This window comes from Pteropus alecto, unplaced genomic scaffold (assembly GCF_000325575.1).
Source record: "Pteropus alecto unplaced genomic scaffold, ASM32557v1 scaffold67, whole genome shotgun sequence".
Taxonomy (NCBI): domain Eukaryota; kingdom Metazoa; phylum Chordata; class Mammalia; order Chiroptera; family Pteropodidae; genus Pteropus; species Pteropus alecto.
The window spans coordinates 4,244,368-4,266,608 of NW_006441061.1; the positions used below are offsets into that span (position 1 = coordinate 4,244,368).

Here is a 22,241-nt window from a genome sequence, read left to right on the forward strand (position 1 = left end):
GGTGCGGCTCATTGCGGGCGTCGCTCAGCCGCCGCCGCCGCCCGCCGTGGTCCTTGCCATCCTGGCCCGCAATGCCGAGCACTCGCTGCCCCACTACCTGGGCGCACTGGAGCGGCTGGACTACCCCCGGGCCCGACTGGCCCTCTGGTGAGAGAGACCCTGGCATTGGTACCCACTGGGCATCTGCCCCCCAGCCCCACCGACAGCCCCTGCCCCAGATGGCCTCAACTGCTCCCTACCCTCAGACAGGCTCCTCCCCTCCCAGACGGGCCCTCCACAGCCCCAAGCCCCCCAGGCAGGACCCTGTACCCCCTGGCCCTGCAGACTGACCTCTGAGTACTTACGTTGACCCTAGGACACCCACCCTGTCCTCTGCTCCTCCTCTTGGGACCTCCTCTGGGTGTAAGTTGGGCCCAGCTTACACCTCAACCCCATGGGGCCTGTGGTTGGCTTGACTTGGAGTGCAGCAGACAGGAACAGCTGGTGCCCCGGGGCCAAGGTGGCCGAGATCAGCAGGACTGGAAGCCCTTGGGGAGCAGTGGGGATGCTGTCAGCCCTGCAGGGGAGTCAGACTCGCTCTTCCTCCATCTGGGCTGCTTCCAGCCTCTCTCTGTAGAGGAGTGGTCCTGCCAGCTCATGGCTGCACACCGCCCCCCCCTCCAGGGTCCCTCCTCCCAGGCGTCCTCTACAAGGCACTGGACTCAGAGGCCACAGTCTGTGGAAGCCAGAACAGGGAGGAGTCCCAAGCTGAGGTTGGGGATAAACTGAGAGAAATGACAAACTACCCCTCACAACACACCAAACTTGGGCTAGGGGCGGAGCCGTGGCCTGGGGAGGCCGCCCACAATTACCACATTTTGGGAGTTCGTTAGTTCCCACCCCTGCAGGACTTGACACGTAGTTAGTCTTCACTCCTGGGCAGTTGGCTTAAAGGGGCAGTGCCATGGAAAGCCTGCGCTCCCGTCTAAGCCCCCCACCCCAACTCGGCCATGGGGGCCTCTCTCACAGGACGGGAGAGGGTCCATCAGCACTTCCCAGGGACACTCAGAGTGTTGGGGCCTTATTACAACCTTTGGGCTGAGAGAAGCAGCAGCTTTTCTGTCCAGTCCTTACTCAGAGAGGGGAAGGGGCTGACCTGTGGTCGCACAGCAAGGAAGGCAGGTAACCAGGGACTGTGTGTGTGCTTCTAAGATGAGGTACTTTTCACTTTTCCAAATGCTCTCGCGTTTTGTTATCTCAGCCCGGTGGGCTGCTTCCAGCCTCAGAGGACATCTCATAGTTACAGAGGGAGAAAGTGAAGCCCAGAGAGGTTCGGAACTTGCCAGGGGTCTCACAGTGGGTCACAGACCAGTGATAGGGACCTGGCTGCCTGCCACCTACTGCCATTGCTCCCAGGAGAGGCCAGCCTCCAAGTGTTGGTGCTCCAGGGGTCAAGGCTGCCTCAGGGACCTTTGGGGGCTGTGCCCCTCACTCTTCTTCCTCCTGTGTCCCCAGGTGTGCCACGGACCACAACGTGGACAACACCACAGAGATGCTACAGGAGTGGCTGGCCGCTGTGGGCAATGACTATGCCGCCGTGGTCTGGAGGCCCGAGGGGGAGCCCAGGTGGCTACCTGAGGGGAAAGGCTCTGGGAGGAGGGGCAGCAGCTGCAGCTCACAGGGAAAGGGGCAGCGTAAGCCACAGCCTGCAGGCCAGGGCTCTGTCCAGTCCCTGCAGAGAGGGAGAGGCACCTACCCCATGGGAATATCTCATCCCTTTACCCCCTCAGGTCCTACCCAGACGAAGAGAGTCCCAAGCACTGGACCAAAGAAAGGTACCAGTTTCTGATGGAGTTGAAGCAGGAAGCCCTGACCTTTGCCAGGGGCTGGGGAGCTGACTACATCCTGGTAAGAAAGCCTGGCCTGCGGTTGGGTTTCCCATTGGCGCTGGTATCTGTCGCTGACAGAAAATTCAATGTGACTTCACCTCCTGTAGGCTGGATTCTTCCACTAGCAACCTGGGTCAGAAACCAGACCAGATATTGAGCTGGGATCCCTATGCTTAGTACCTAGTATCAGACTGGATACTAAGCCTGGATCTCTGAGGTAGATCCCAGGGTATGTGCTGAGCCTAGTTCCCTGAGCTAGAGCTCGGAGTAGGTCTTTGCATCTGCTTTCTAAGTCAGATCTCAGGTAAAGTTCTTAAGTCAACAATTTAGGTCTAAATCTGTGGACCTGGTCCCTGAGCCAGTGCCTCAGGCCGGATCCTTGGTCCAAAAACAGATCTCCTGGTTTGTAGGCTAGACCTCTCTAAGGGCCCCTCACTGGATCCTAGGAGCCACTCTGGGTCTCTGGCAATCTGGAGGGATCCCTCAGTGATCCCTGGGGGACTGCAACCCAGGCAAGGCTGGGGCCCGTGACATCCCCCTGCCCAAAGTTTGCAGATACAGACAACATTCTGACCAACAACCAGACGCTGCGCCTTCTGATAGAGCAGGGGCTGCCCGTGGTCGCCCCAATGCTGGACTCTCAGACCTACTACTCCAATTTCTGGTGTGGGATCACTCCCCAGGTGAGGCCGGGGGCGGGGGCCTCAGGGGGGCTCGAGGTCCTGGGAGAAGGGGCATGAAGAGCAGAGAGCCCGAAGGCCTCGGGGTCTGTGGGCCATGGCAGAGAGCAGTGTTCTGGGGGGCGAGGGGCTCCTCTCACAGCCCAGAGCACCCCCTTCCCCAGGGCTACTACCGCCGCACAGCCGAGTACTTCCCCACCAAGAACCGCCAGCGCCGGGGCTGCTTCCGGGTCCCCATGGTCCACTCCACCTTCCTGGTTTCCCTACGGGCAGAGGGGGCAGCCCAGCTCGCCTTCTACCCCCCTCACCCCAACTACACCTGGCCCTTCGACGACATCATCGTCTTCGCCTACTCCTGTCAGGCTGCTGGTGAGGACGGCTCTCCTTGAGCGTTCCTTGGAAGACTCTAGGCCTTTGCACGTGCTGTTCCCTTAGCCTCGCATGCCCTTCCCCGCTCCACAGTTCATCTCCTTAGCTCCTGTTTGTCCTTTGGGTCACAGCCTTTCTTGAGACCGCTGCTCCAGTAGATCAGATCTTTCTTCTGGTGGTCCCCATCATGGCACTATCACGTATTCCTTCATTAGGCAAATATTTATGGAGCACCTGTCATGTGCCAAGTACTGGGGAGAAAGTGATGAGTAAAATCAAGCAGTCCTTTCCCTCCTGGAGCCTCCCTTCCCGTCAGAGTATGTCAGGCGATGGGACCAGCAGGTGCAGAGGCCCGTGGTGGCAGGGGACACAAAAAGGAGGGTGGCTGAACATAGTAAGGGTGTGGGGCTCGGTGCCCGCCGAGGCAGGTGTGACAGGTGAGGCCGGTGCCAGCCGGTGTTGACCTGACCAGCAAGTGTCTGGGCTTGAGCCTGAGAGCAGTGGGCAGTCAGAGGATCATGTGGTGGGATCTGAACCCTGCAGAGATCACTCCGGTGTTGGGAGTTATTTTAAGATGTAAGTTACTAGAAAGCGTTTGGGTTTGGATGGGATGAATCCGGTTCTGCAGAAGAGTCGAAGACAACATCAAAACAGAGACACGAATGTTGGAGTGAGGTTCTCGAGAAGGCTCCAGAGGGTAGAATTTGGGGTGTGGATTGAGAGGCGGCGGGGACATGAAGACTGTCTGGTGCATGGAGGACTCTGCTGGTGGTCGGAGTGAACGAGAAGTGACGATCCAGAGGTGCTGCACCTGAGCAAGCAGCGTGTGAGGAGTGGCCAGAGAGGGGAGCATTGTCATCAGCTTTTCTGGGCACCGGCATTGGCGACATCTGCAATGCAGACATGCAAGAAGGAAAAAAAAAATCAGGTGTAAAAAGCGAGTGAAGGTGAAGCAAACACATGGAGAGAAAATGAGAAGGAGCGAGAGTCTTTTTTTATTGCTGCCGCCACTTCGAGCGTCAGCCGCTGTTAATCGGTCAGCGGTTTGAAGGAGTTTAGCGAACGGTGGTTTTGTCTCCATCTTTTATGCTTCCAGCACCCAGCTATTGAGCTCATGGTCTATAGAAAATAAAGGATAAATAAAGAATTCTAGTAAAGGTGACGCATCTTGAAGAAATAAAAGGCCGCCGGTTGCCAGTGGGGACAGCATGGAGGGGACAGGAGGGGGTGCGGAGTTAAATGCGGGGATCTGGGTAAATGGTGACGGTGCTAGGTCCTGGCTGGCTCTGGGCAGACATGGGAGAGATGTAGGGGGTGTGGCAATGGCCTCCCGTGGCTGTAGTCACCCTGGAGATGGCCTGCTCCTGCCTCAACCTGACCCCCCGAAGGCAGGGGCTCTGTCTTGCTCGCCACCATCGCCCCGGCACCCAGCAGGTGCTCTAGGGTCACTGGCAGGACTGGGCGGGCCCGGGACCTCTCAGCTGGGTTCTGAGAGCCCTGCGCCCCCACTCCGACACTCACGCGGCCTCTCTCCGCAGGGGTGTCAGTCCACGTGTGCAACGAGCACCGTTACGGGTACATGAACGTGCCCGTGAAATCCTACCAGGACCTGCAGGACGAGAGGGTCAACTTCGTCCACCTGATCTTGGAGGCGCTAGGTGAGGGCTGAGAGCCTGGCGCCCAGTGCGGCTCTCGCTCCCTGCCTCCCCATGCACCCCTTCTCCTAGGCCCCAGACATGAGTGCGCAGCGGGTTCAGGGGCCCAGCCTCGCCCCTAACTCATTCCCTGGCTCTGGGCAAGTCTCTTTCTCTACTGGACCTCAGTCTCCCCATCTGTCCAGGGGAGGCAGATGGATTCTGTGATGTCCGAAGGCCCTTCCCGCTGGGCCTTCTGCCAAGGGGACAGGAATGGGGCAGCTAGGATGCCAGGGTCACTGTCGACAGGAGCCTTAGGGACTCACAGTTGGGGGTGCTTTCCTCCACAGTGGATGGGCCCCCCATGTGGGCCTCGGCTCATGTGTCCCGGCCCCCAAAGAGTCCCACCAAGATGGGGTTTGATGAGGTGAGTGCCCCCAGCCTGCAGGTCTGGGGTCGGAGGCGGGAGGGCCTCCCCTCCCTGGCACCCGCTCCGCGCACCCACCTCCCCTGCCTCCTCCAGGTCTTCGTCATCAGCCTGGCCCGCCGGCCAGATCGCCGTGAGCGCATGCTGAGCTCGCTCTGGGAAATGGAGGTGTCTGGGCGGGTGCTGGATGCCGTGGACGGCCGGTGAGCTCCCTGGGGCGCAGCGCGGCCCATCGGTGCTCCTGAGACGGGGGGAAAGTTGAATGAGTTTCTTGTTCCAGGAGGTATTCAAGCAGGGCCTGAGTAATTCTGTCTCAGGGGGTCCCCGGGGAAAGCAGAGCCAGGATGGGATGTGCCACCTCAGTCCCCGGGGGGAGGGGGATTCAGCGGTTAAAGGCCCAAAGTCTGGGGCTCCTTGGCTGGGGTCCCAGCTCTGCCACTTACCAGCTCTGTGACCTCGACAAGTCACCCCTATATTTCAGCCCTGTGTGTAAATGGCCAATCAGGGTACCTTCCTCTCAGGGGTTTGTAAGGGTTTGAGGAAGATTTAGCCAGGGCCTGATACAGTAAGTATTCCAGAGGTCAGGTGTCTTCGTGATCATTATCGGGGTTCTTCTTCTCCATCAGGTCCCTGATGAATGGGGTGGGAGCAGACCAGTCACACTCCCCGGGGGAGCCTGGGGTTACGAGGCCCCACGTACCCGCTGCTATTTGCCCCGTCTGGCTGCACCCTTTGGTTGGGCCTCTGCCATGTTCCCCACATTCATCGTGGGGTGCACCCCCCTCAGGCTTCCTTCTGCCTCCCCATGCTGCCACCCCCTCCCCCGAGGGTCACCCCTGCCCGAGGTGGCTGTGGTTCCCCTCAATCCAGCCACCGATGGCTTCAGACCACACGACGCAGTAACAAGACTGAAACCTCCTTCGAACCAGACTCTAGCGTGACTGCCACCAGCACACACCGGCCAGGCTCCCCCGGACGTGTCCCCAGAGGGCACCTTTCACCCCGTCACACCCGTCTCCCTCAGGACACTCAACAGCAGTATCATGCGGAGCCTCGGCGTGGACCTGCTCCCTGGCTACCAGGACCCCTACTCCGGCCGCACGCTGACCAAGGGCGAGGTGGGCTGCTTCCTGAGCCACTACTCCATCTGGGAGGAGGTGAGGACCCCGCTCCCTCAGCCCACGCCCTCCGGGAGAGCAGGGGCCACCTATTCACTGCCTTGTGCCCAGCCCTCAAGTGACCGATGGGTGACTGAGTGCATTAACAAAGCCCCGGCCAGCAGCTTTAAACCACTTATGTGTTCAGCCCTATACCTTATTCATTCTGCAGTTTCTAGTGAGCACCTACTGTGTGCTAGGACATATCCGGCTCAGAGGTGAACAAAAATACAGCCCTGCCCTCCTGGGGCCCAGGGACCTGAGGGGAAACAGAAACCAAGAAAGAACCGAGCTTGCCCCAGAGGGGAGGCGTACAGGCTGTTCTAGAGTGTGGACTGGCCTGGTGTGGGGTCAGGGTGGGCCTTGCCATTGACTGGTGGGGAGAAGAGCCTTCTTGGCAGAGGAAAACTGGAAGCAGAGGCCCTGAGGCAGGAGGGCGTTGGGTGTGTGAGCGGCCCGCTCACCTCTGTGAGAAGCTTCAGCCCAGGGCTGGAGTGTGAGGGCCTCAGAAAGGCTACTGCTTGGACACCACGGGAAGGACCAAGGGATTGACCTCCAGGGGCCACTGAGAGGCCACTTGCTGGGTCCTGGCCCCCGAGGGATGCCTCCTCTAGGACGTGATGTGCACTCACTCCTTGTTCTTATTTTCTGCTCCGGCCAAAATAGACGCGTGTGAGCTTATATTTCTGTTTATTTTCTGCTGTCTCTGAACAGATTGAAGGATGAGGTACATTTACTGAGTTAATTTCATGTTCTTTTCACGTTTCCAAAAGGTCCAGAAAGTTCTTTTTGTTAGGGATGTTGGGGCTAGGGTCTCCCCCACCCCCACCCAGCTCAGCTTCCTTTAGGAAAGCTCAGGAGGCCGAGATGGGGGTGCGGGCCCCGGAGTCCAGCCCGTGCCGGTTCAGATCCCGGCTCCGCCACTTCCTGGCTGTGTGTCCTTGGACAGGTGCTTGCACCTCCCTGTGTCTCTGTCTCCTTGCTGCTGTACAGGGCCATCGTGCGCGCTGCCTCCTGAGGGTCCCTAGAGATAGGTAGTGGCGCCCTGGCCCCTGGGATGTAGTAGCACTTGCGAATGCAGCGCAGGTTCCGATCACCACCATGAGTCTACTTGGGGAGCTCGGCGGGGGCCTGGAGGGCCACGAATGCCAGGGCGAGGCATTGGGACTTCAGTCCCCAGGTGGTGGGAGCCCCCGCGGGCTCCAGAGCAGCTGAGCGATGTGGCCAGGCTGAGCATCTGGCAGATAAGTGAGGCCAGGGAGAGTGTCATTGTTGGCCGGGTGGAAGGGGACAGCTCAAATCTACAGAGTCGCCCCACCCCACTGCCTACCACAGGTGGTTGCCAGGGGCCTGGCCCAGGTCGTGGTGTTCGAGGATGACGTCCGCTTTGAGAGCAACTTCCAGGGGCGGCTGCGGCAGCTGATGGCGGAGGTGGAGGCAGAGAGACTTCCGTGGGACCTGATGTAGGCAGCCAGCGCCCAAGGGGCAGGGGAGAGGGGACGCACCTCGGGGGTCTGCCCCCTCCTGCTTGGAGCCTTCCTTCCCCCAGCCTGGGCCTGAAGGATGGGGTTGAGGGAGGGGTCCTGTGACACGCCAGGACCTCTAGTGATTCCTGAACTCTCGATGTCACGAGCAGCTACCTTGGCCGGAAGCAGGTGAACCCTGAGGAGGAGGAGGCCGTGGAGGGGCTGCCGCACCTGGTGGTGGCCGGGTACTCCTACTGGACACTAGCATACGTCCTGAGCCTGGCGGGCGCCCGCAAGCTGCTGGCCTCCCAGCCCCTGCGCCGGATGCTGCCCGTGGACGAGTTCCTGCCCATCATGTTTGACCAGCACCCCAAGTGAGTCACAGGTTGGGGCGGGGCAGGCTCGCCCTGTCCCGGCAGCCCACCTCGGCAAGTAGTGAGTCCCCTGCTGGGCAGGTGGGGAGACTGAGGCTGACAAAGCTGAGTCACTTCTTCCAGGTCACCCAGCCCCTGGCGTCAGACCAACCTAGGTGTGAATTCTCTGCAGCCCGTGAGATTTTAGATGAGCGACTTTCCTGTTCCCCATCAGTTTCCTCATCTGGAAAATGGGGAGAAGGGAAACCCTGCCTCTCGTGTTTGTCGTGAGGTCTCGCTAGGGAGGGCAGTGAGGTGCTGCGGGCAGGCGAGGTGCCAGGCTCTGGGCTGGCATGAGGTCTGGGTGGTGGGGTTTGCCTCAGCCCCCTGAGCTGTCCTCCTACCTCACAGCGAGCAGTACAAGGCACATTTCTGGCCGAGGGACCTACGGGCCTTCTCGGCCCGGCCCCTGCTTGCTGCCCCCACCCACTACGCGGGGGACGCAGAATGGCTCAGCGATACGGAGACGTCCTCACTCTGGGACGACGACAGCGGCCGCCTCATCAGCTGGAGCGGCTCTCACAAGACCCTGCGTGGCCCCCGCCTGGACCTGGCTGGCAGCAGTGGGCACAGCCTCCATCCCCACCCCAGGGACGAGCTCTAGGTGAGTGCGGGGCTGGGAAGAGGCCCCCAGCCTTGTGGTCATCAGTTTTCTCTCCTCTGTGGCCAATTCTGCTTCTGGGTCCTTTTTCCCCTTCTCGGGCTGTTCCCCTCTCTCTCTCTCTCTCTATCTCTCTCTCTCGGGCTGTCTCTCTCTCTCTCTCTCTCGCGCGGTTTCTCTCTCTCTCTCTCGCTCTCGCTCTCGCCCTCGCTCTCTCTCTCTCTCGGGCTGTCTCTCTCTCTCTCTCTCTCGCGCGGTTTCTCTCTCTCTCTCTCGCTCTCGCTCTCGCCCTCGCTCTCTCTCTCTCTCGGGCTGTCTCTCTCTCTCTCTCTCTCGCGCGGTTTCTCTCTCTCTCTCTCGCTCTCGCTCTCGCCCTCGCTCTCTCTCTCTCTCGGGCTGTCTCTCTCTCTCTCTCTCTCGCGCGGTTTCTCTCTCTCTCTCTCGCTCTCGCTCTCGCCCTCGCTCTCTCTCTCTCTCGGGCTGTCTCTCTCTCTCTCTCTCTCGCGCGGTTTCTCTCTCTCTCTCTCGCTCTCGCTCTCGCCCTCGCTCTCTCTCTCTCTCGGGCTGTCTCTCTCTCTCTCTCTCTGCATTTCTCCACCTGTAGCTCTCTCTCTCTCTGCTTCTCTTTGTTTCTCTGTATCTGTTGGTGTCTCTCTCTGCCTCTGTCCACCTGTCTCTCTGTCACTGACTCCTCTGTGTGTGTTTCTGTCTCTGCCTCTTGCTGTCCGACTCCAGCTCCTTCTGTTTTCCTCCTCTGGCCTCTGCTGTCCCACCAGGTCCAGGCGGTGACTCCAGAGGAGCGCCCAGGAACAGGCACAGATGTCCAGGGAGCAGAGGTGGAGATTGCTGGCAGGGACGGCCACCAGGAACCACAGACCCAGTAGAGACCTGGCTGCCACCTTAGGCATGGTCACTCTCCCTCTGGCCCTGGGAGAAACCACTCACAAATGGGTGCCCTTCCCTGAGGTCATGTAGCAAAAGGGCAGGGCCTGAAGGCCCTCTTACCCTGCCGGCCTGACCCACGGCCTGGGGTGGGAAGGAGGGAGGCTGCCCGGCCTTCAGTTTCCAGCTGGGCAGACAGGAGCCTTACCCTCCCTGAGGACCCAGCTGCTGGTGCCCCTCCACTCTCTTCTACCTCCACCTTAGTCCCCACCCCCAACTGGAAGCCTGGGTCTCACCTGCCAGGGCCCACCCTCTCCCCTGGCCAGTGGGAAATGCAAGGAGGTGGGAGGAAGAGCCTGCACACAGTAGGCCCTCAATAAAAGCCGGCTGGCGTTTGCACTTTATATTTTTTAACTCATGGCTGAGCCTCTTTGCTTGTCACTAGGTCTGGGATCTGTGGATGAGCAGTTGGAGAGAGAGGGGAGGGCGGCCTGGAGGAGGAGTCAGCCCCACCTGGCATTATCTCCTTAGTCTATTGGTTGGTAAAGCGGTGAGAAGAGAATGCTCACCCATTGGTCCTGTCATGGTCATCGTCAACCTCGCCTTGCTGGTCAGGGTGGGCCCAGGCCAGACCCAGGGCTGCTGATGCCTTCCGCCTTTGGATCTTCCCTTGTGCAGCTGGAACCCCTCCGCTGGGGGCGGCTGAGGGACATCCCGGGCTCCCCTCCAGCCTGAACCAGTGTGGCCGCCAGAGGGCGCTAGGTGGCAGAGCCTGGACCTTGTGGGCCAGAGCGCCCTCTGCTGGTTAGGGGCCGAAGACGGGGAAGGGAACGCAGGATGTTTGGACTCTGCGTGAGGTGAGGGTTACCAGCAGCAGCTCCGCGTTCTGGTTTTCTTTCTGCCCTTCTGCTTGGGAATTGCCGGCCCTCCTCCCGCGCCGTCCACCACGCCCTCTCCCGTCGTCAGGCTTCTGGGCCTAGCAGCTGTCTCCAGTGCCTGCACTCAAGAGCTGGAGGCTGTGGGAAGGTAGCCCCTTGCCTTGGCCTGGCTGCCTGGGCCTCCCCCAGCTCAGGACTGTGATACTGGCAGCTTCCGGTTTCCTTCTTGAGAGGAGCCCCTCTCCCATGGCGGCCGCTTGACTTGGTCGTGTAAGCACCTGGGTCTTGGCAGAGTCGGGCAGGCACCCCCTTGAGGGCATGAAGTCCACTTGGTGTGGCCTTGGTTCTGGGACCTGGTACGGCTGTGAGAAGGGCTTTGGGCCAGAGCTGTGGGATTGGTGCTTAGTTTGTCCCAAGGGTAAAAACCATTGATTCTGGATGGCTCTGACCTTGAGCAAGTCACTTCTCTTTAGGCTTAAGGCGCCCCTTTCATTCTTTAAAATGAACATTTGTTGAGCACCTCCTGTGGGCCGGGTTTAGGCACTAGGAATACAGCAGTAAATAAAACACACACACACAAAAAGTCCCTGACCTCATGGAGCTGACATTCTAGTGAGGGCGACAGACAGAAACAATTAAATACTGGAGGGTTCGTGCCACAGAGAAAAATGAGAGAGAAGATACCAAGTACGATCTGCAAAATTAACCTCTGAATAAAGACTTGAAGGAGCTAAGGGGACAAGCTTTGGGGATATCTGAAGAAACACCATTACAGGCCGAGGGAGCAGCATGTGCAAAGGTCCTGAGGCAAGAGCAGGACTGGCAGGTTCAAATGACAGCAGGGAGGCCAGTGTGGCTGGAGCAGAGTGAGCAAAGAGGAGCCAAGGTCTGGAGATGGCAGAGCCAAGGTCAGGGCCAGAGCAGAAAAGATCTTGCAGGCTATTTTAGGCTTTACTCTGAGATAAGGAGCCCCTGAAGAGTTTGAGGCAGAAATGACTTATATTTTAACAGTATCACCCTGGCTACTGTACTAGAATGAACTGTAGGGGGGTCCAGGGTGGAAATAGGGAGACCGGTTAGGAACACATGGTAATAACAGGTGAGACAAAATGGTGCCTCACACCAGGGTGGTGGCAGTGGGGGTGGTGAGAAAGTAAAGCCCGACGGAAGAGGTGGCTTTGCAGAGGCTGAAGCCTCTGCTCCTGGAGCCACCCTGCCCTGCCTCATGGGGTCAACCCCACTGAGTTCTTCATTCTTCGACATTGCTGGCGAACCCTTGGGCCTCATCTTCAAGCTATTTGCAGACCAAGTGCCGAAGGGAGCAGAAAACTTCCATGCTCTGAGCACAGGGAAGAAAGGATTTGGTTATCAAGGTTCTTGTTTTCACAGAATTATTCTGGGATTTATGTGCCAGGGTGGTGACTTCACACACCGTACGGGCACTGGCGGCAAATCCATCCATGGGGAGAAATGTGATGATGAGAATTTCATCCTGAAGCACGTGGGTCTTGGCATCTTGTTCATGGCGAACACTGGACCAACACAAACAGTTCCTGGCTTTGCACGGGCATGGCCAAGACCGAACGCCTAGATCGCATGCGTGTGGCTTTGGGCAAGGCGAAAAAGGGCACGCCAACCGTGGAAGCCGTGGGACGCTTTGGGTCCAGCAATGACGAGACCAGCGAGAAGGGCACCACTTCTGTCTGCGGACGATGCCAGCATTGACCTGTGTTTTATCTTAACCACCAGGTCGTCATCCCTTCCACAGCTCGGCAGAGCACCCCTCACTCACCCCCACCTGCTCACGACAGCTGATGATGTTTGTGTTCTCGCTGTATTTCTTTGGGTTCTGTGTTTTCCTTTTCTCCCTCCAAGTCTAGCTCAATTGAAGAGTTAAGTTTATAATCATGAAATGAAAACTAAACAACTAAAAAAAAAAAAAAAAGAGGAAGAGAAGAAGTTGAGGATGACGCCAAAGTTTTTAGCCCAAATTACCAAAAGAATGGAACTACCATGAACTGTAATGAGATTGCATGGGCCTGGTGCGGGGCAGGGCAGGTCAGTTTTTGACGGGCTGAATTTGAGCTCGGGATACAGATGTCAGGTTGGGGTCGGATGTATGACCCTGGGATTCAGGGTTCAAGTCTGGGCTGGAGGTAGAAGCTTGGAATCCTGTCCTGAGCCAGAAGCCTTGGCCCCCAACACCACACACTCCATCACTGGGGACCTGGGGAGCTTGTTAAAATGCAGATTCCTGCCCTCTCCTGTCTCCCTGCTGTGAGGTTTTTGAACCAAATCACCACCCCAGGTCATTCCAAGGAGGCCACAGGTTTGGGAACTACTGCGAAAACTATATACAGTAAAATTTACCTTGATGATTCTTGACAATGTAAACAGTCCTGTCGCCACCCCTACAATGCAGATATGGAATGTACATAATTAGATGCCCCCTCCCCAATTCCCTTGGGCCACTCTGCAGTCAACTCCCCTCTGTTTTGCCTTTTCCAAACTGTCATCTGGATGGAATCATACAGTATGTGGCTTTTTGTGTCTGTCTCCTTTTATCCAGCATCACGTTTTATTTGGAAGTTTTGTACAAAACTGAGCTTTAATATCTTCCCTAATACTTTATACTATAGTTTCTCATTCTAATATATATTATGAAAAAATGTATTATGAAATTTTCATTAAGACTTCTAAACGCCCTCCCCCCACCCCCGCAATACCCTCCAGACTACTCTGGGTAGTGGTGTGCAAATGTTTTGACTTTCTGTGGGTACCTTGCTAAGAAAGTTGGGCTGCCTTGCCCTGAGGCACACCCGCTGCTTGGAGCGGGTCATGGATGACAGAGAAAGTGAGCAAGTGGGGACAGGACCAATGGGCAAGATCCATGTCTACCAATCTCCCTCCTAGCGGGCTGCTCTGCCCCCCGACCCCGGGAGGTACGATTGTGTGCCAACCAAGAGACAAAGGGTTTTCCTATGAGTAAATGGAAGTAGTTTTGGGGCATTGGCCGTTTGCCAACTGTTTTGCCTGCTCAGAGAGCTTTTTGTCTCCTTTACAGCTACTCAGACGAATTATAGATGCTGCAGAGCCCTCCCTGGTTGGTGGCGGTCTCTGCAAGCTGCTTGTGGTCTTACTAGCCACAGCATGGACCCTGGGGGCCGAGAAAGCTGGTTTGAGTTCTATCTTGGCCCTTTCTAGCTCTGTGACCTTGGGCAAGTGTCCTGACCTTTCTTTAGCCTCAGTTTTCTGCTCCGTAAAAAGGGGTTAGTATTCGTGCCAAACTCACTGGATGTCGTGGGGATTCATGAGCTAAAGTAGGTGGCATAGTGCTTGGCACAGAGGGAGTACCGCACTGATGGTCACTGGCATCACAGTGACCTTCCAGACAGTGAAAGAGAGAATCAGGATCAACATGGGAGGTCTGACTGAGTCAGAACAAGGAGTAGGGGCTCTGGAAACAGATGACCTGACTGCCACGTATCTGTCTGTGCCACTGAGCCAGGTCCTTCTCTGTTTCCCCCTCTGGAAATGAACGGGCACGACCAGATTTGCCCTCCAAGATCGCTCCCAAGGGTCTGGGAAGTGGTTCTCAAATTTTAGAGTGCCCCTGAATCACCTGGATAAATTATTAAAACAGATTGCTGGGCCCCACCTCCAAAGTTTCTGATTCAGTAGGTCTGGAGTAGGGCCCAAGAATTTGCATTTTTAATAAGTTCTTTAGTGATGCTGATGCTGTTGGTGCAAGGACCGTAAGGACCACGCTTTTAGAACCACTGGTTTGGGCAACTGTAGATCCAAGACTGGCAGCTGAGCCGGGCGTCTGTCCAATCTCAGAGGCCCGGGGCCAGTGAGTGGCTGGTCAAAGGGTCCAAGAGGAGCCCAACCTTGATAGGGCCTGGGAGACTTTGCTCTCCCAGCTCTTCCTTCTCCCCAGAGCAGTGCTGTGACAGTTGCATCAGGCCCCTGGAGGAGGTGCTCCTGGATGGAAATAACTGGTAATGAGGCCCCTTGGGCAAATGGAGAGGCTGGAGCCTGAGCCAGAGGACTCAGGGGCTGTGAGTTGCATGTAGGGCTGGGACCCAGAGCTGGAGCTGCAGCTGCTTACCCACCTGTGGTTACTTCTAACGAACGCAAGAAGCCTACGTTCATTGTCGAAATTTGGAAAAACAGAACAAGAGAAATAAACCACCAGTGTTAACATTTTGAGATAGCGTCTTCTGGTTAAAAAGAAAAAAAAAAAATTAAACCTTTTATTTCTTAAGTTGGGCAGTGGCCCTATTAGTGTCTAGTTTATGATACATCTTTAAACTGAACATCTGCACTGCTGTGGGCTCAACTGCGTCCCCCACAAGTTCATATGCTGAAGTCTGAACCCCCAGGACCTCAGAACATGACCTTATTTGGAAATAGGGTCATTGTACATGTAATTAGCTAAGATGAGATCATATTGGAGTAGGGTGGGCCCCCGATCTGGTGTAACCGGTGTCCTTATAAAAAGGGGGAATTCGGACTCAGACACACACAGGGAGAATATCATCACATGTAGATGGCGTTCTGCTGCCAAGAAACTACCAGAAGCCAGGAGCGAGGCCTGGAACCAATCCTTCTCCAGCACCTCCAGAGGGAGCATCGCCCGCCGACACCCTGATCTCAGACTTCCGGCCTCTGGAACTGTACGACAATCCATTTCTGTCGTTTAGGTCACTCGGTTTTGTGGTACTGTTATGGCAGCACTAGCAAATTTATACTCACTACATACTCTCTTTTGAATATATAGCTCACAGCGAAAATACATTTTTAAATATCAAAAAGAATATATAAGAATAACACCAGAAATACCTATGTACTCTCAACCCCAAATTTGCAGTCTCTTTTATTCTCGCATCTCTCCCTTGCCCCCCCAAACTAATACATGGGCTTAGTCCCATTCAATGATCTGTTTTTCCATCCAGTATTTCACAATCATTTTCTCCTACAAGTTTTTAATCCGTTGGTTTTTTTCTGACTGGAAACTTATTCCTTTGCAAAAATGCTTAAATAGTACAGAAATTTACAAGTGAAAAATCTCCCTTAAGACTACCTTCTGGGATTCAGTGTGTCTTTCTCCAGATATTTTTACATGCATATACTAATATACGCAGGTTATTTTCATGCAGAAATGACGTCATGGTCAACTTACAGCAGCATGTGACTTACGGGTGACTTACAGCCTGCCTTTTATTTTCTTAGCTGTGGTTTGGAGATCTTTCCATGTCTGTCTTATTTTTAATGGTTTTGTAATATTCCCTTGAATGCGTGTAACATAACTTATAAAGTAGCTGAATTGATTTTTATGTCCTTCCACAAACATTATTCGTTTTAACGAGGCCTCAGGTTGACAGACCTCTGTGCTGGGATCTGGGATCCATGTTTCCCCTGCTGCTCCATAACTACTCTCTCTTCCTAACTGCACCAACCACTCATCCTTTACCAGATTTCAGACAGAACTCATATGCATAGGGTGTGCGCTGACAATAAATGCATATTGCCTATTACTTACTAATTGGCTTTTGCTCCAAACCCCTCAAAGTTTCCTGGTCCTCAAGTCTGGACCATGTGGAGATTTCTTTGTGCTTGGGCCTCAGGCAAGCTTGGGAGACTTTCTCCCTTTTCCCTGAGTCTCTCATCCCCTTGGGAATTTCAGGAAGGGTCCGTTCAAAAAGTACATTGAAGTGGATGTGGTTCTATAGTGTAGCGGTTAGCAAGTCTGCTTTACACGCAGAAGGTCCTGGGTTCGTACTCCAGTGGAGCCACAGTCTATGGTCTATGGCCATGCCACCCTGAACAAGCCTGATGTCTGATCTTGTAAGATAAGCAGGGCCGGGCTTGGTTAGTACTTGGATGAGAGACCACCTAGGAGGACCAGGTGCTGTAGGTATAAATAATGATAATAAATAAGAAAGAAAAAAGTACATTGAAGAAAAGAAGGGCCAACAGGGAATTTCTCTTTAAGGTCTAAATCTTTGCATACCTCCTTATTATTCTGTTAAAATACATTCCAAGATGTGAAATTACTAGGTCAAAAAAAAAATGTGGTGTTTAAGGTTTCAGATATACAATGCCCAATTGTCAAAAGGTTACTTCAATTTTTAAACCTACCAGCCATGTATGAGACTGCTTGCTTCTCAAAACCCTCATCACTGCTCGTTATTGCCCTTTTTCAAAAAGTGGCCATTGCTGGTCAGGCTCAGAATGGTTTGCATTCAGAAAACAGCCTAGCAATCCAAACTAATAGAATAACTCAAGTTCTTGCATTTTTCAAACATCACAAAAGGGACAGATACCCAGACCACAGCTATACTTTCAAAAAGTCCTCTTTTCTTCATCCCATATCCTTTATGCATTACTGATGTCCTGGTGCCCCGAATTCAGCACCAGCACCCCTCGCCCCAACACCTCCCTGTTCTCTGTCTTTTGAGGAGCTTTTCGCCTCCTCCTTCCTACCCAGCTCGCATGCGTGTGTGTGTGTGTGTGTGTGTGTGTGTGTGTGTCCTCTCGATCCTGCCCATTCTCAGATTCTCCATCACAAAATCCCCCAAAGAACCGCATTGGCAGGGAAAGACCCTTCTCAGATGGCGGGGAGGGAACAAAACTACACAGGGAAATCTGGCAGTGGGTGGTAAGGGGAAAGCTTTAATTATTTTATCTCGTTTCATTAGAGTGGCCAGCCATGGGCTCCTTGAAGACCGGTGGGATGTGTTGGTCTAATGTCCCTCGCACTGGGCTTAGCACATAGTATGGAATTAATATTGCTTCAATGAAGATGGGAGCACTGACAAATAATTCTGTCTTTGGGGCAGCAAGAGACATTTTACAGAGATGTTTCACTTAGGCCCAGCACCAAAAGTTTATCTTGAGCAGCGAGGACACCTCTTCCTCTGAAGGGGGGACTTAAGAGTGGGGTGAGACAAAAATGAGGAGGTTGGGTGGTGGAGGGAATCCCACTGAATGGCTTTATTTTTCTGTATGAAAAGAGGGAGCTGGAGTGTGGGATAGGGAAGTGGCGAGGGTTTGGAACAGCCCACAGTGGGACAAATAGAATTACAGTAGTGAGGGCTCAGCTGAGGGTGGAGGTAATGATTTGTGGGCTTGGTCTTTGCAGAGCCTCAGATGGCTGGCTTACAGGGCCTGGGGAGCCATCATTTATTCAACAGGAGGAAAATGAACGGGTCAAAGGGAGTAGAATGCTCCCCAACAGCGAAGAATGAATATGGAAGGCATTAGACTGTGAGAGCAAGGCAGAAAAGCGGGTCGTTTGGAGGGTGAGGAGCTGGAATTTAAGATTTCTGGTGAACCGGTTGTGTGACCCTAGGGGTGCATAGCTGAGGTGCGGGGGAAGGACAGAGAGATGAACAGGACAAGGAACTGGAAGCCAGCTGGGCCCCGAGGATGTCAGAATCTCCCACAATCCAGGGCGGCACCGTGAGCCACGTGACAGCCCCCTATGATTGGCTGACAGCGAAGCATAGTTGAGAAGATGGCGGCCGAGCAAGAACCTCATCAGAGTAGGTCTGTACACACAGCGGCATTCAGTGTGCAGGAGGGCGGGGAAGAGCAAGGGGAACTTGTGGGAGGGTGACAGTCTGGGTGGTGTGCATCGGCCGGCTCCATCTCTGCACCGACAGCAAAGTGGAGACACGGCTGGATTTCTAGAAGCAGGGCGCAGCCCTGGCCACTAACTCGTTCTGTGCCCGGTCTCTGAGTCCTCTTTCCTAAAACGTATCAAAGGGAACGGGTTAGAGTTGTGGCGCTTCACCGAGTTCTGGGACTCGAGGTGGACCAAAGGCGGGATAAAAATGGCGGAGGGGGGATAGCCGGGCCTTGAACTGTGGGTCGTGCCCGGGCAAGGGCCGCTGGTAGCGTCGCGCGTCTCCATAGCGACGGGCAGCGTGGCCCGGAAGCGGGCGGAGCTTCGTGCGGGGCGGGGCATCTCTGTGACGCCAGGGGCTGGGCCTAAATGGCGAAACCGGAGAGGCTCACGGCGGGGTTTGAACTGGCCAATGGGCGAGCTGCCGACCGGGTGTCGGAAAAGGAGGCGGAAGCGGGGAGGAGCCGCCGCTGGAGCCGGACCACATCCGCCGCGGCGTCTCCATGGCACGACCCCGGCCGCCGACTTCAACGACTTCATAAGGAGGCGTTTCTGGGCGCAGCCGTGTCGCTCCTGGTGAGAGGCCGTCGGCAGGCAGGGCCCAGGGCGCTCCCGTGTGTTTCGCGGCGGCCGCCGGGCCGGGTCCCCACGGGCGGATGGCCCCCGCTGGGGTCGCTGGCTCCCGCCGCCCCCCCAGGTCGCCCCTACCTGCAGCTCTGTGGCGCGCTCGTCCCGCTCCTGTCAGAATGTGGTCCCCGCCCCGCCCACCGGCGCGGGCCTTCTCCCGCTAACGGGCGGGCGGACTGCCTCCCTCCTCACCTGGCCACCGGCGGGGCTCGGCTCGCCCCTCTGCTGCCCTCCAGCAGGGCTTCTCCTTTCTCTCTATGGGCAGAAACTGGTCCCCTCCTGCCCGCTGGTGGGTGGTCGTCTCTTCCGCCGACGGAGACTGGCCCCAAGCCCTCTTGCCCGCCGGTGGGCGTAGCCCCATTCGCTCTGCCCTCCCTGCGGGCCTCGGCACGACAGTTATTTGTCCGTAGGCAACCATGTCCCCCGGGCACTGCTCCGGGCCCCCAAGCCCGCTGGAGCGGGTTCACCCGTGTAGGGGTCCCGCCCCCGTCCCTGCACAACCCGGTTTCTAACCCGTTCTAACTCGGATATTAGGTCCCATCGGTCGCTGCTGCGCCCGGGAGGATTTTCCTTTCGCCGTCGGGGGTACCCACTTGCGGCGGAGCGCCCCTTTGTAGCCGGAAGCTTCCGCCCCTCTCCTTCAAATACTATTGGTCCTTTCCTGGTATCTATTCAGCCGGGAACGCCCCTTCTCCTAGGAGACAGTTGCCCTGGCCCCGCCCCAATATACCCCCCCTACCTCCCAGCTCCCTGCGCGGGTTCCGGCCCTTTCGGGCCCACTTGGGGCCTAGCGGTTCTCTCCCTTCCTCTACGCAAACCAGCAGCACCTCAGGTTTTATCCCTGGTGGCCATACACCTTTCCTCCTTGGTGGGGCCTGAACTTGGCGGTACTTTCCCTCGAAGTTTACCCCCACCCACCCCTTTCCTCCCTGGGGTGGGGAGCTCCCACGGCGCCCCCCCACCCGCCTACCGGCCTCTGCCCCCGGGTGGCTCAGCCTCTCCTATCTCCCCCCACTTTGGCAGGACAGTTGCTGTGCGACTCGGACAGTAGAGAGGAGCGCCTCCCAAGTTTTCATCCATCTGCCACCCCCAAAGCTTCCACCCTCCTCCCCCTCAGAGAGGACGTTTGATGCTGGGCCCCTGAGATTCTCATTGACAAGCCCCTCTGGGTCCCCCTGAGCAGAGTCTGCTGACCCAATTGCCCACCTTTGCGGCTTTGATGCTTAGTCATGTCTGCCTCATCCTCAGGCGGCTCCCCCAGGTACTGCCAATGTGGGGGGCGCCTCCTCCAGAGGGCAGGGAAAGGTAATCTGGGGCTCCCAGGCCAGGCTCTCCAGAAGCTTTTTTTTCCAGCTTCCCTGTTCAGTGTACTGAAAGTCTGGACCAAAATATTTGGAAATCACTTTTAAGGGGAAGGAGGAAAAAAATGCATACACACAATCCCAGCTGTGCCCCCTTCTCTCTCCCTCTCTCCTCAGTTCCTGGTAGCAAATAGGGTCACCATTGTTGTTTCAGTGGATTACTAGGCTCAGATCCTTTTTGAAAAGAGACCAAGTGTAAAATAATGGTGATGTAGGAGGTGGATGCAGCAGTTAGCAAGGTGTTGATGGACTCCAAATGGTTTGATGGGCAGCCCACTGAGAGACATGGGTATCTACTGGTTCTAAGTGAATAGAAATGTCCTAAGGAGGAGAAAAAAACTGTCTACCCAGATTTGGTATTCCTCGCCTAAATGATTAGTAGGGTTCATTTTTTTTTTTTTTTTATCAAGGTGTGATATACATGCAGCAAAATGCATGCTAAAAGGCTCAAGAATTCTTATATTGCATTTTTATATTACATTATTTTCTACAGGTTTTTGTGGGGTGGGCAAAGTCATATTTTCAGGTTATCAGGAGGCAGTGGGATAGATCAAATAAACTTTTCAAGTCCCTTCCCATCCTGGAATTCCCAGATGTACTGCTGCCAAATTTTGGAGATTAAACCTATATTTCCAAATCTGATGATGGGGCTGTTTATATATAAGCAAGATGAATTACACTGGTATAAAAACACAAAACAAAAATAACCTTGTTTCTTAGGAGCTTAAAGAGTAGCAAGTGGAATATTTTAAGAAATAGTTATGTTCATCCTGATAGTTGAATATTTATTGATAGTTAATTTTATGCATTTGAGTCACAGGGACTTTATTCCTGAGCCTGTCTTTTTATGTCAGTCATTCACTGAGCATTTCTCCAGGGCCACCTTCTGCTCCAGTCAACGTCCTGGGCACTTTTGACCCTTAGCCAAACTAGTACCTTGGCTGTTGCTCATGTGCTGCCTGCTTTTTGTCACCTGACAAGATGACAGCTGGGCTTTTCAGCAAAAGGTCACAATACGTGTGATGCGATGGCAGCTTAAAAGGCCAGCCCTGCAAATGCCCATCACCCCTGTTTCCATCCCAATGCAGGGCACACCATGGGTGTTTGGTGGCTCGTGTAAAGAGCCAAGTGATTCCAGACTGGTTCTAGTCGTCAACTTGTTACCACATGTAACATATAATTCGGGAGATCTAAGGAATAGAAGAATCCTACTTTTCTGCTTGTAATCTGGTTCTTGTGCCTGGGCGCAGGTTTCCATCGTGTGGGAAGAACGGAGTAACAAGTCTCACGCAGAAAAAAGTCTTGAGGACACCTTGTGGCGCACCCAGTGTGACTGTGACGGTAGGTGACATGCACACAGAGCAGCCCTTCGGTCTGTAGCCCTGTCAAAAACGCTTCTGCACACCTTTCCCAGGAGCTGCGTTACCTTGCTGGCACCACGGTGGCTAGGCATTCTGCTAGGTGCCTTCATGCAGATCCAGCCTGATCGATGGTGTTTTTTTGTTTTTTTGTGGGTTTTTTTTGTTTTTTGTTTTTTTTTGCTATGGTAAGGCTGCCAGGTGTGAGGAGGTTGTCTTAATGCTTCCAGACAAATTCCGAAAGTCTTCAGAACATATTTAATATGTTCTAAATAATAATAATTATAACGAAGAAGAAAATAAAAAAGCTTGGGGAGAGGACAGGTACTGACGGTTGGTGAGGGCATGTAGCTGGGATTTTGCCTTGCTTATGTTTTCCTTAGAATCTGTACCACCTCATCTCAGCATTTCCTCCAGCTCTCTGTTTTCCTTGTCTCTTACCTGCCTGGTGCCTGATTTCTTTTGCACCCTAATCATTTCGTGTGCTTCGTGTGCTTCCCGTGCTAACGCGCATGCCCAGTTCAGATTGTGGCGTGGAAGGATTCATCTGCTTCCCAGCTGTGCTACACTAAGTCTAAGGAGGAGCTCTGCGTTCCAGCAGGCTGGGTTGGAGATCCAGCTCTGAGGACCCTGGGGCCTGTGTTTGGGCAGACCCCTCTCTCGTTGGACCTGAGTCTCTCTGGTGGTCTTCAGCTGGGATCTCTGTAGGAGCCTGCTGAATGGCACGCCCTCCTTGATTCCTGCCTGCATGCCATAGTTAGTAGCCGTCCTGCTCGCTTGGTGGCTAGGCTTTCAGTGACTCCCAGAGGCTGTGAGCTCTGTTTTTTATGCCCAGTTTACTCATCCACAGATCAGCCTTTTTTGTGTTGTCCTCCCCGGCCTGCCAG

General features: G+C 55.0%; 3 protein-coding genes and 1 pseudogene across 3 annotated transcripts in view; all 4 read left to right on the forward strand.

Moving 5' to 3' along the window:
• Positions 1 to 151, forward strand: part of LOC112484787 — a 2,337-nt gene extending 2,186 nt beyond the window's left edge. Inside the window, exon 4 of the mRNA XM_025051242.1 lies at positions 29 to 151. Within this exon, the coding sequence (XP_024907010.1) occupies positions 29 to 151 (123 nt within the window). The remainder of the gene's footprint in view (positions 1 to 28) is intronic.
• CERCAM (cerebral endothelial cell adhesion molecule) lies at positions 8 to 9,901 on the forward strand. Its single transcript, XM_015594096.2, has 13 exons — positions 8 to 147; positions 1,495 to 1,605; positions 1,770 to 1,887; positions 2,417 to 2,551; positions 2,713 to 2,917; positions 4,456 to 4,575; positions 4,902 to 4,978; positions 5,075 to 5,181; positions 6,003 to 6,135; positions 7,471 to 7,598; positions 7,772 to 7,975; positions 8,366 to 8,618; positions 9,392 to 9,901. The coding sequence occupies exons 2-12, from the start codon at positions 1,532 to 1,534 to the stop codon at positions 8,616 to 8,618; spliced, it is 1,554 nt and encodes a 517-aa protein (XP_015449582.1). The 5' UTR covers positions 8 to 147; positions 1,495 to 1,531; the 3' UTR covers positions 9,392 to 9,901.
• A 1,699-nt stretch (positions 9,902 to 11,600) lies between these two features.
• On the forward strand, positions 11,601 to 12,100 carry LOC102898521 (annotated as a pseudogene).
• Positions 12,101 to 18,405: 6,305 nt separating this feature from the next.
• Positions 18,406 to 22,241, forward strand: part of ODF2 (outer dense fiber of sperm tails 2) — a 29,574-nt gene continuing 25,738 nt past the window's right edge. The window contains exons 1-3 of the mRNA XM_015594119.2: positions 18,406 to 18,584; positions 21,247 to 21,337; positions 22,205 to 22,241. The exon at positions 22,205 to 22,241 is cut by the window's right edge and continues 110 nt beyond it. Coding sequence (XP_015449605.1) covers positions 18,421 to 18,584; positions 21,247 to 21,337; positions 22,205 to 22,241 — 292 coding nt within the window. The 5' untranslated portion in view covers positions 18,406 to 18,420. The remainder of the gene's footprint in view (positions 18,585 to 21,246; positions 21,338 to 22,204) is intronic.